Source organism: Lacerta agilis, chromosome 2 (assembly GCF_009819535.1).
Source record: "Lacerta agilis isolate rLacAgi1 chromosome 2, rLacAgi1.pri, whole genome shotgun sequence".
NCBI classification, from domain to species: Eukaryota; Metazoa; Chordata; class Lepidosauria; order Squamata; family Lacertidae; genus Lacerta; species Lacerta agilis.
This window is the reverse complement of record NC_046313.1, coordinates 101,332,496-101,345,375: the sequence shown is the minus strand read 5'-3', so window position 1 is coordinate 101,345,375 and position 12,880 is coordinate 101,332,496. Positions and strand designations below refer to the sequence as shown.

The 12,880-nt window shown below is 47.0% G+C and overlaps 1 protein-coding gene across 3 annotated transcripts in view; it reads left to right on the top strand.

Moving 5' to 3' along the window:
• Positions 1 to 5,693: 5,693 nt before the first annotated feature.
• LOC117041976 (laminin subunit beta-2-like) overlaps positions 5,694 to 12,880 on the top strand; it is a 70,472-nt gene continuing 63,285 nt past the window's right edge. The window contains exons 1-2 of one of the 3 annotated variants that reach the window (XM_033141390.1): positions 5,694 to 5,893; positions 12,432 to 12,484. In XM_033141390.1, the coding sequence (XP_032997281.1) occupies positions 12,445 to 12,484 (40 nt within the window). In that variant the 5' untranslated portion in view covers positions 5,694 to 5,893; positions 12,432 to 12,444. Of the gene's footprint in view, positions 5,894 to 5,942; positions 6,043 to 10,567; positions 10,882 to 12,431; positions 12,485 to 12,880 lie in introns of those variants that run through there. The other 2 variants (XM_033141389.1, XM_033141391.1) reach the window with 2 other exon arrangements.

Genomic DNA, 12,880 nt, shown 5'->3' with positions numbered 1-12,880 from the left:
TCACGAAGTTTCCCGGTCATCTCAGCAAGCTCCATATAGTCCATCATTTTCATCTGCCATTCTTCAATCGTTGGTATTTCCTGTCTTCCAGTTTTTAGCTATCAAAATTCTAGCTGCAGTTGTGGCATACATAAATAAAATTCTATCACATTTTGGGATTTCCTGGCCTAGGATGCCCAGTAAGAAGGCTTCTGGTTTCTTTTTAAATGTGTTTTTCAACACCTTTTTCATTTCATTATAAATCTTTTCCCAGAAGTCTTTTACCTTTGGGCACGTCCACCACATATGGACTTTCTGAACATTTTAAAGTGGTAGATTTTTTTGGGTTTCGGTTTTTGCAGCTACTTCTTCTCTCACTCTCTTCCAGCGCTGCAACCCAACACACTCCACCTGCCAAAATTCCTCCTCCTTCATAGCTGCAAAAGGTTTGGGAGCCTTGGCCTTTTCCACATCTGTTTACTTTCTGTGTTCAGGAGTGCACAGAGAATTATCCGAGGGAAGGTCATTGTGTTTCTCATTGGCATTCCACATTCAGCAGACTGCACAGCCCATCCACCTGCAATTTGTGGACTGGCAGGCAACAGCACAGGAGGAAACCTGTCTGGAGAAATACAGACACCAGCAGTTCTGAACACCGCCTTCTGATCTTTGCCAGCTGGATATTGCAGGGTCTGGGGCCGAGCCACCAAGAAGATTATGAATAGGCTGTGGCTGCTTCCGGACGACCTGTTTACTGAGCATCCCCCCCCCCCCCAGTTTGTTTGCACAAGGTTTGCAGGAAGGTTAAATGATGTGGGCCATTCATTGAGCATTCGTTCTCACTTGTTTGCAGCCAGGGAGATGCATCAAGCAAGTGCATTTCCCAGTTGTTTTTTCCTCACTGCAAATAAAGTCTGATCTGGGGATGAAGCAGGCTTAATGCATTCATTATTTATCCAGTTGCCATTATATACCACCTTTTGGCCAAGAAACCCAATTGTAAAGTACAGCGGTACCTCGACTTACGAGCGACTTTCCGACGTTTTCGACTTCCGAATCAGTTCCGGAAGTGCAAAAATGGCTGCCGCTTCCGAAATTTTCGAGTTACAAAGGGGAAGCGGCGGCACGATACCTCGACTTACGAGGTTTTCAATGCGGTTTTTTTCGACTTGCGAAGTTTTCTTCCGTTCCGAGAAGCCGCCTTCGAATTACGAAGATTTCGACTTATGAGGGCGCCTTCGAAATGGATTATCTTCGTAAGTTGAGGTACCACTGTATTAGAACAAATGCTGCAAAGTTATTCTCGGATCAGCTTCAGGAGCTGACAGGGCAAGCTCCCTTCCCCAGACTTCTTCAATGCAGCCTTCCCTCAGGGCAGGAAGGTGTCAAATAGTGGGGGGGGGGCTACCCCAATGAATAGGCAGGGATCAGCAACCTTTTTCAGCCGTGGGCCAGTCCACCATCCCTCAGACCATGTGGTGGGCCGGACTATATTTTGAAAAAAATAATGAACAAATTCCTATGCCCCACAAATAACCCAGAGATGCATTTTAAATAAAAGCACACATTCTACTCATGTAAAAACACCAGGCAGGCCCCACAAATAACCCAGAGAGGCATTTTAAATAAAAGGACACATTCTACCAATGTAAAAACACGCTGATACCCGGACCGTCCGTGGGCCGGATTGAGAAGGCGAATGGACCACATCTGGCCCACGGGCCTTAGGTTGCCTACCCCTGGAATAGGAGCTGGGGACTTAGGATGACTGTGGTTTGAAAGTCAATAAATGGAAGCACCAAAGCCAAGGCTGAGAGCCAGGAATTGTTTACCTGGATTTCAGTTCTGATGAGAGGCTGTCAAAGGATGAATTTGGTTGGTCACAGTGGCCACTGAGAGCCCCTGTCTTCTGTGAATTTGTCTAATTCCCAAAGCCATCCAAGTTGGTGGCCACCACCTGGGAGTAAGTTACATAGTTAAACTTTGCAATTAACTACTGGAACTGCCCTCTGAGTCTACAGGTTTGCTGCTTAAGCACAGTACTTTGCTTATATTATCACGAGAATCTCAGGGGGTTTTGTTTTAAAGCATTGATTAAATCTCATAGCTGCAGAGGAAAAATTGGAGATGTCACCAATCCATTTCCTGCTATACGTTTTTCTCTCCTCTCCCTTTCCTTTACAAAAAAAAGTAATTTGCAATCTGGGTCTTGAAGGATGAATAACATTTTCAAATGAGGCAGATTGAGGTTCCTCCAGAGCTGCCACAGTTAAAAGCAAACGTCTTTCTGATTTGAGAATCTGTATTTTTCCAGCTGCGGAATTTTGATCAATTTTATTGATGAAATACAGAAAAGGGTGACCTTTGACATTTAAGAATGCAAGAAAGGCAGATGCAGTTCCATGCCATTCCTCAAGGGGGCTCTCTGGAAGCTGTGCCACCTAACCTGCTTCACCACTACATTTCCGACCAGTGAACATGTTCGGACTCTCACTTGCTCACCTTTGCATGGAGAGAGTCGTGTGTTGTGCAAAAGTACATATGTACCAAGTTATACGTCTCACTACAAACCTTTTGGAGAGATACTGCTTATGGTGGCCCTCAAAAAGTAGCTGTCGTGACCTCCGAGTCAACAAAGGAACTTGGGGCTGGCGCCTTAAGGACTACCAGTTTTGTCGTGGTATAAGGTTTCATCAGATATAAGGGGAGTGGGCGGTAGTCCATGAAATCTTATGCCTCAAATCTGTTAGTTGATAAGGAGGTGTTTTTGTGGCAAGAGGTTTAACAGAGCTACCCCTTCTGCAAGATATTTTTTATCAGTAACTCTCAAATTCAGTATACAGGTATATGTTTGTGTTTTTTTAAAATGCTGCATAAAATGAATAGCTCATAGCTGTAGCACATTCCTATGAAAGGAGATACGCAGTCTGGGGCTGTGTAAAAACCACACATTTAAAGCACATTCCCCTCCCCGAAGAACCTTGGGAACTGTAGTTTAAGGGTGCTAGGAATTGTAGTACCGTGTGAGGGGTAAACTACAGTTCCCAACAGTTCTTGGGAGGGTGTGTGCTTTATATATGCTTTGAATGTATTTCGTGTCTGCAGCCTGAGATGAGACTGAGTGGGGCGTGTGAGCATTTCACTGCAAATATTGCTATTTGTATTAATTATGATTGATTTGATTTATTACCGTATATACTTGAGTATAAGCCTAGTTTTTCAGCACACTTTTTGTGCTTTAAAAGCTGCCCTCGGCTTATACTCAAGTCAACCATTCCTTAAGAAGTGTACAAGAACGGTGGTTCTTTACTCTCCCCAGGCAGCTTGTTCCATTCCTGAACTGCTCACATAAATGCAAACTTTAGACCCCAGAAGGCAGAAAGCCTATCAGTTAAGGAAGTATTAAAACCCCACAGGTGCTCACTTTCCCTGGCTCCTGCTTAAAGAGGACAGGATCCCAGCCTTCTCTGTATAACACAAGGGAACATTGCGCTGTGGGTTAAACCACAGAGCCCTAGGGCTTGCTGATCAGAAGAATGGCGGTTCGAAACCCTGCGACGGGGTGAGCTCCACAGCAGCAAAGGAGGAAGAGGAAGGAGCAGCCCAAAGGGCTGCTTTGGGCTGCTCGTTCCTCCTCTACCACAGTGGCAAAGGTGAACCGGCTTATACTTGAGTCAATAAGCTTTCCCACATTTTTGTAGGGAAATTAGGTGCCTCGGCTTATATTTGGGTCGACTAATACTCACGTATATACGGTATCTACCCTTTCCCTTTAGGTCTCAAGATGGGTCATGACAAAACACAACAATTCCCAGAGTTCCTTGGGAAGAGGAAATCATTGTTGAACCGTTTTTGAGACTCGTCGGCCTCTGAGGGGAATGGGAGGGTTTCTCAGCACCCTTAACAAACTTCAGTTCCCAGGGAACCTTGAGGGACCCCATGCTTGTTTTAAGTATCATGATACTGCTTTGAATATATTGGGTAGATGGGCCCTAGTGGGGAGGGAGGTCCCTTTCACACAAATTGTCACACAGGGAAGAGGAGTGGAAAACCATGCCGAGAGAGAAGGGATTGGCAGAAGAGACAGAATAAGATGGTGGCCATTTTTTTTTTGGTCTTTGGACCCAACCATTTGCGGCATGTGACCCCTCCCTCAAGATTTCCCGCAAGGGAACGCATTGACGTTAAAAGGAGTTGTGTCCCTGCAACTCTTAACATGATTTTCCGGCCATAGCTGCACCGTTGCCTAGGTAACAAATGAAAATATATCAGTGGGGAACCTGATTTAAATAGTTCATTTAATCTTATTTACCGTATTTAATGATTTGTTTAAACCAGCCTTTTCTCATGCTGATTTAAATGGACTTGATTTGCGTAAGTCACTTCACACTGGCTCTATGTGGCCTGTTCCTGTCACCACCAAGCTAACCCGCTGCCTTCGGAGTCAGTTGCCAGCCAAGCTGGTTTTCGTACATGGAGTTGTGGGACGGGCACCATCTTGTCTCTCACCCCAGGCAACAAAATATCCTGGGCTGGACCTTCTTGGAGCTGTTACATGATGAATATGGCAACCGCCGTTTGTCAGCTTTAATCATTGTGAGTTATGTAAAGAAAGAAACTCTCCCGGCAGTAGCAAGAACGCCTTCCTCATACAGGGGAGGGCTGTATCTCAACGGCAGAGCAGACGCTTTGTATACAAGAAGGTCCCTGGCATCGCCAGAAAGCCCCAGGTTCAATACATGCCCTCGCCCAGTGGAAATTGTTACAGGTTTCCAAATTGCTTTTGCAGCAATTGCCTGTAACAGGATAATATGCATGTACCTCAGCTGCACAGCAGCACACATCCAGTGTATGAGTGGACAGACTTTCTCGATGACCTTGGGGGGGGGGTGTTGGTTTACCGGACGTTGTCAGACTACAACTCCCATAATCCCTGACCGCTGGTCCTACTAGCTTGGGATGATGGGAGTTGTAGTCCGACAACATCTGAGGACCCAAGGTTGAGAAAGGTTGGTCTATAATAGGTTTCATAGAATCATAGAATCCTAGAGTTGGAAGAGACCACAAGGGCCATCCAGTCCAACCCCCTGCCAAGCAGGAAACACCATCAAAGCATTCCTGGCAGATGGCTGTCAAGCCTCTGCTTAAAGACCTCCAAAGAAGGAGACTCCACCACACTCCTTGGTAGCAAATTCCACTGCCGAACAGCTCTCACTGTCAGGAAGTTCTTCCTAATGTTCAGGTGGAATCTTCTTTCTTGTAGTTTGAATCCATTGCCCCGTGTCCGCTTCTCTGGAGCAGCAGAAAACAACCTTTCACCCTCCTCTATATGACATCCTTTTATATATCTGTATTCTTAGTCGCAATGGCCTGTTGGCTACGTGAATAAAGTTTGATCTGATTAATAGGTTTGTGTGTAGGCCAGAGGTTGCCAACCGCTTGGGGCCCATTTGCCAGCCAGAGAAACTGTCCTGAGCACCTGTTAAGTCAGATGGCCTGTGTGAAACCTGCAAGCAGGGCATGAGCTCAACCTATGAGCTCCTACCTGCTCTGCTCTTCATATCTGTTGTGTTGTTAAGGAAATCCGCTGCTTTAGGATGGTGGGCAAGCCCACCATGGAGCCCAGTTCAGCTCTGACACCTGCACACCTGCCTCCCAGCACAGTTCTCTGCAGGGACTACAGCAGCCTGGCCTGGCCTCGCTCGCTTAGGTCACCTCATACTTCTGTGTGGCATGACGCCACTCCCTACCTGGGAAGGGAGCGACTCCACCTGGCCCGTTGCCTTACCTTGGCTGAGCTGCAAAAAAGCAGGGCTGAGCCCTCCCCTCTCTCCCTCCCATCGCCTGGCACCGCACGAAGGGAGGAGGAGCTGCCTCGGAGCTTTCTCCAGGGAAGCACAGCCCAGCTCTTGAGGTGTGTGTGTGTATGTGTGTGCGCGAGAGAGAGAACAAAACTGAGCACGGAGAGTTTGTGTGCGCCCATGTGCCCAAATTGGCCAGGGGTGCAGCACTCCACCAGCTGCGTGCCCAAGGCCCAGAACCGCAGCAGGGACACATGAACAGGTAGGAGTCGGGCCCTTTGCTCTCCCTGCCTCTCTCCCATTTCCTCGGGCCTGGCAAATTGACAAGAACTCAGGGCTTCCTTCTGCACTGCAAGCCCAACAGACAGCCATCTGCTGCCAGGCAAGGAGGGGCGGGTGCAGAGGGCATCTAGTTATTTTATTTTATTTTATTTTATTTTATTGTACTGTAATGGGGAGGGTGGCTGGAAGGTGACTGACTGAATGCACACGAGAGAGAGAGAGCTTATTTGCAAACCATCTGTTTCTTAGCATAGGCCAAAGGGTGAGAAGCGATTTATGCAGCTGGGTCCTGAGATTTCTGCTCAGCTAAGCTGCTTGGAGGACCTCATGAGCTGAGTTTGACACACACACACACACACACACACACACACACACACACACACACACCACTTGCTGTAATTGGGATGGTAATATTCTGGCATGTTTAACAGGAGAAGGTGGGTGTTGGTTCTTTGCCCCAAAAAGTGGGGAGGGAGAGAGTATTAGTAGATGTGCTGTGTGTGTGTGTTTCTAGCTAAACTTTGCCTTCAGGATTTATTAAGAGTAAGGATCCTAGTCAAGTACCAGGCTGTTTTTTTTTTTTTTAGAACAATGCAGGGTTTCAGCGATAACTGGAAATTGGCACGCAATTCAAAAACTTTAACTCAGCTTTCAGTTTTTGTGTGTGTGTTTTTTTAAAGCAGCAAGTTTCTAGCCCTCAAGGCAATGAAGTTAGACTTGCAAGTGTTTGGGCGGTGCCTGCTCAAATTTGAGATTTTCAGTTGTCAAATGTTGGGGTGTGAAGAGTCTATACAGTTCTTTTCCATGCCCTGCGGCTCAAAGAATAAATTATGCAAAATAAGCACCTAGAGGCCAGTCTGTCTTATCTTTTATTGTTTCAGACATTGGTCACAACAGAAAATAAGAAAGCAATCATTAACAATAATCACACACACACACAAAATGCTCTCTCTCTCTCTTTCTCTCTCTCTCTCTATATTGTTCATCACATTATGAAAAAGTAAAGGGAAAGAAAGACTTTTCGAAGCTGCCAGAGAAAATCTTGCTAAAAGAGTCCCTCTATATCACAAGAAGACAGCAGAAAGTCAGTTCTTGCAACTCACACCAGTTGACTTTCCCCTCGAGGTGGATCTAACATTTTTAGTTGCAATCATAGAGAAGACAGGATTAATAATAATAATAATAATAATAATAATAATAATAATGTGGCATATTCTGCACAAAGCCACTGCTACAAGGACAAAGTCTCAGATCATAGTTTCAAAAATAAATAAAAACCCTTATAAAACTACAGTTTTCATTAGTTGCATTCTGAGCCGATTTAAAACAGTTCAAAGAGTAGGGCAATTATGTTTAATTTGTATAATTGATGGGAGTCACTGAATTTCATTTCTGTTGGTTCAGATTCTTTTTGTAGTGCAAAAACTTGCACAGCCCCCCTGCTTTGAGGTGGGCTTCTCGACTGGCACTACATGAAATCTCTGGCTCTACAACCCAGATCTGACAATTTGGACCGTAGATTATAAAAGGAAGCTGCCCCTCTGCCCTTCGGCTTTTGATGTATTTTGTCTATGAAGTCATTTGATGTTTTTTACACTGGGTTGAGAGGATGAAGAGTTGAACTTAGGGGCTCAGCCATACTTCTGCTTGTCCTGAACTTTACCGCTGAATTGGAGCAATCGTCTCAATTGGGTTTTCCTGTGGATGGGTGTTTGTTCCAGTTCAGCGCTAAAGAGCAGGTTTTCCTGGGGAAAGCAGCATGGGCAAATGGAAAACCTTTCAGACTCATGTTTCTAGACAGAAGTGTGAGCGAGTCCCTAGTCTAGCAGCCTGAGTGTCTCGTGCTACGTGTGGAATGAAATTCCAGTTGTCAAGCGGGGGCCTGAAAATACCATATACTTGGAGTCTCCTGTTTGTAGGATAGAACCAAACACTAGACTTCTCTGGTATAAATTTCCCATTATCTAGCTAGTGTAGGATCAACTTAACCCTTGGGGGATACACTCTGTTTGGGGGGAGAAATGTAAAAAATGCAGTGTCTGCAGTACAGTAATCAACATGTCTCAGCTATCAAGATACCCGGCTCAGTGTACCCTAATAATTTTGGTACGCCCATGATTGAGTTGATCAGGATGTGTGCATTTTGTTGGAAGCCGCCTAGAGTGGCTGGGGAAACCCAGCCAGATGGGTGGGGTATAAATAAATAAATTATTATTATTATTATTATTATTATTATTATTATTATTATTGAAGCCCAGCGGGGCAGGGAGACTTGCACATCTTCACAGGTGAGCAGCAAGCAAATAATGAAAAGATAAAAGGAACTGAGACCCCTCTCTTAGGTGTGGGCACCACTTAATCGCTGGCAGAGTTTCTGTATCATTAACGGGGGTGGGGGACAATCCTGTTGCAACACATTAAAAAAAAGGTCTATCCGTTTAATTTCTGCTGGTGGAGCACATGATGATGCAGAGCACATCAGCTGGCTGCCTGATCCCCAGGTATGCCCTCACATGGTGCAAATGCATAGCCCACACGATGGCTTAGCCTGTGTGGTGTAGTGGTTAAGAGCGGTGGACTCGTAATCTGGGGAACGGAGTTCATGTCTCCGCTCCTCCACATGCAGCTGCTGGGTGACCTTGGGCTAGTCACACTTCTTTGAAGTCTCTCAGCCCCACTCACCTCACAGAGTGTTTGTTGTGGGGGAGGAAGGGAAAGGAGAATGTTAGCCGCTTTGAGACTCCTTCGGGTAGTGATAAAGCGGGATATCAAATCCAAACTACTACTACTTCTTCTTCTTCTCGGTGTTCATTGCCAAACCCCTGTTTTTGTCTTCAGGGGAGGCTATGGTTTCTGGATCTCTCGAATTCTGCCCCCATTCCAGGCTTTATACTCCCCATCCTCTGCGCAGAGCAGGAGGAACACCTCCTCACACCGGCAACCCAGTGCCAACGGAGAATATATATTTAAAAAGCCTAGCTTCAGGAATAGCTCTGCTTTCTGCCTGGAGAAGCCATTGATGAAGGCCGTAAGGCGGGTGGGGGTGGGTGGGTGGTTTGGGAGCCACTGGCTGTTTCCCACCCTGCCCCCTCTGTGAAAGGGAAGCATCCCATCAAAGCTGAGCAAGGAGAGTTGCTTAGAATGGGAGAGGATAAGCTATTCTTGGTGCTTTTATGAGAAATCCTGGTGCAAGGCACAACAAGTGCATTCCTGCCTGGCTGCTGCCAGGCTCCCTGGGAACGGACTGTGGCTGGGCAAGGCATGGGCTTGGCCACCTCTTTTGTCCCCACAGCTCCCAATTTCGGGCCAAGCCAGGGCTGTGTGCTCAGCTTTCTTTTCTCGGCAGCGGCTGCTACGGGCTCCCTTGGCCACCAGGCCGTGAACTCTTGTCCCAGCCAGGGGACCAGCAATCTGGGGGTGTTGATCTTGTTTATCATGCCGTTCAAGGGACAGTGAGCTTCTCTATGAACTAGGGATGGGTAAATCTGTCAACCTTCGTTTCTCTCATTTCCTCAATTTTTTCCCAGCCTTAAGCTCAGTTCTGCAAAACGCTTTGCTGTTTTGTTTTTAAAGGTCCCCGGGAAAATTCACTGGCATTCGAGTGCGAATTTATCCTGATATACTTGCCTGTGAAATTGTGCCTACTATACACATTTTTTGCAAAGCAATTTCTTCTAGTTTCGTATGTATGCATTTTTATGCACATGTTGCCCCAGTCCTTGCATTCCCACCCCCACCCCCCACCCCGGGTGTATTCCTTGGCTACACAGCTGCAAAATTTGGAGGCGTACGAATTTCAGAGACGAACATTGTTTCAGGTCGCGAATTGTTTTGGAAACTGCAAATGAAGTAGGTTCTCCTTTAAATGCAAACCAAATCAAGTTTGAACCTCATTCTTACGCTGAGCAGACTGGAGGGGAGATGAGCAATGGGCACAATTCTAGCCACTCCTGATATCTGCAAGTTTCCCTCTGCAGAGCTCTGGTAACTGGCAGGTGCATTGAGAGACCAAACCCTCACCCAGAATTCTGTGGGCCACAGAAAATGTCAGATTTTGGACTAAAGCTACAAACCCATATACACCAAACATTGAAAGCACCTACCCCAAGAACCCTGGGAACCGTGTTTTGTTAAGGGCACTGGGAACTGTAGTTCTCTAAAGGGTAAACTACAGTTCTCACGATTCTTTTTTGCGGTGTGTGTGTGTGTGTGTGTGTGTGTGTGTGTGTGCAGCTCCTGTATCTAGCTTTCACCTCCCAGACAACCACCTCCCCAAGGCAGTCGAGGCTGGACTGGGAGGGCCACTGGGGCCTTGTATTTTGGCCTCCCCCGCCCCCCCCATGAAGAATCCTCCAGCCTTTTCCACCCCTTCCAGCGAGCCGGCCCTGGGCCTGTGCTTGCAGCAGCAGGGCAGGCTGTGTGTGCCGCGGAGCAGAAAGAATAGGCTGTGACATTCCCGTAGCTTAGAGACCGTTAGTCCCTTTCAGAGTCCCGGCTCCATTTGAATAAAAATCAGTCTCCAGCCCCGCTTGCCCACACTGAGAGAGGAGGGGTTGGGGGAGAGCCGGGTTATTTTTACCCATCGCCAGTTAAGTTCGCACGGCCGGAGTTCTCACGCGGCTTGGACAGCGGCAGACTTGGGACTCTTGGTCGACGGGGCAGGGGCGGACTTTCTTGCAGGGCTGTGGGTGGGTCGGGGTGAGCGATGGAGAGTGGAAGACATTGACCCGGCTTCTTGCTCCCCAAATCTCCCGTGCCCCTTATTTGCAGCAGCAGATGCAGCAGCACCTGAAGAGGCCAGGGCAGCCCCAGCCTCGAGGTGAGTATTATAAGGGCATCTCTGAGGAGCAGCTCAAGGAAGCTGGCTCTGTCGGGAGGATGGGGGCAGCTGTGTCCGCTTGAACAATATCCACCCCCCCCCCCGATCAAATCTGCCTCTAGGGCAGGAGGAGTGAGGTTTCTGCTGTCGAGGGTGTCGCTATGTGCTTTCTACGTAACTCGAAAGGGTGTGTTTCTGTGTGTTGGGGAAATTTGGAACTGCCCGCTTATGTAGAGCTTGGTGTCATAGAGTTCCTGAGTGTTTTTTTTTCCACAAGCTGCAGGGAATTTTGGAGATGGAAGTGGCGGGGTTTGTGTCTAGAGCAGTGGTTCCCAACTTTTTCTTTGGCCATGCCCCTCCTAAGCATCTCTAAAATCCTGGTGCTCCCCCTCCCTGTGACGTATAATTCTTATTATTCAAAAAGTGAACTCGTATTCATGTGGAGGAAGCCTAAAAGGCCATTCACTGTTAATAACTCATTTTCGATTTGCCCCCTTTAAAAATAAAATTGCCCCCCTGTGGAACCACGGGCCTAGAGGGACAAGCTGCTGCCGTACCCACCCCCCAAAAAAACCTTTGTCCTCACAACTGTGTATATGTCATACATTCAAAGCACATAGCTTTCCCCTCCTGAGAACAGTGGTTTATCTCTCACAGAGCTACGGTCCCCAGCGCCTCTAACAAACTACAGTTCCCGGGATTCTTGGTGCTTTAAATGTATGTTGCATATGCGTCCTTAACTCTTCAGTTGTCTCCTCATGATCCAACCTTCTCCTCACGTGATTTCTCTTTCCTCAACACTTGGACACACACCCGCCTTTTCCTTTGGGCACTTCTGCTTCGGCCCAGCCCCAATGCAAACTCTTCTTCTACTTCTCACACGTAAAATTCCTGCTGAATTTGTTCCCCTCAGGGCACAAACAAACAAGCCCACATGACACAATTTGCAGGTGTCTTTATGTACAGCAACTCTCAACAGCGCCCTTAACAAACCACAGTTCCCAGGATTCTTTGCGGGGGAAGCCGTGACTGTTTAAAGCAGTATGATACTGCTTTAGATTTACAGTGCAGATGGGGCCCAGATTGGCAGATTGTCCCACCTGGATCAGGCCTCAAGGCCTTCTAGAAGACATTGGGGGGGGGGGAAATAACAACGAATTCCTATGCCCCACAAATAACCCAGAGATGCATTTTCAATAAAAGCATACATTCTACTTGTGTAAAAACACCAGGCAGGCCCCACAAATAACCCAGAGATGCATTTTAAATAAAAGGACACATTCTACTCATGTAAAAACACGCTGATTCCCGGACCGCCCGCGGGCCGGATTGAGAAGGCGATTGGGCCGCATCCGGCCCCTGGGCTTTAGGTTGCCTACCCCTGCTCAAGCCATTTGTATGCCTGATATTTACCCCTCACAAATGAAGCCCTAGCCCTTCAGACATCCTTCCCACTAGCATGTAATATACCCACAATGTTTTTTGAGGGAGGGAGAAAGGGGAGAACCCTGTTGAGCTACCTGTTTTCTTTTCTCTCTCTCTCTCTTCAGGTTGAAACTTCCCATGCTGCCCATGGCTCTGCTTCTCTACTTGCTTCTCTGGGGTAAGTGCTCAGACTTGGGACACATCCCTGTGGGGATGGACCTTATTGTTGTTGTTGTTATTATTCCTAGGTGTGTAACAGCTTGCCCACAGTTCTTCTTTGGCCCTTGTCTGGAAAGCATGGGTCTGAGTGGTTTTCTATTTGCCCCATCGCCTTTCCCCTGGAAAACCCTCTTTTTGCCACTGAATCAGAACAAACGTCATTCTGTGGAAAACCAAATGGATATTTGTTGCGATTTGGCAGTAAAGATCAGCTTTTCCTGGAGGAGAGCAGCGGGACAAGCAGAAGTGTGGGCAAGCCCTCGGTCTCTTTACATGCGGTTGCCTGCTAATCTGAAGGTGGTTTCAGTTCCATTGACACTATATATATATATATATATATATATATATATATATA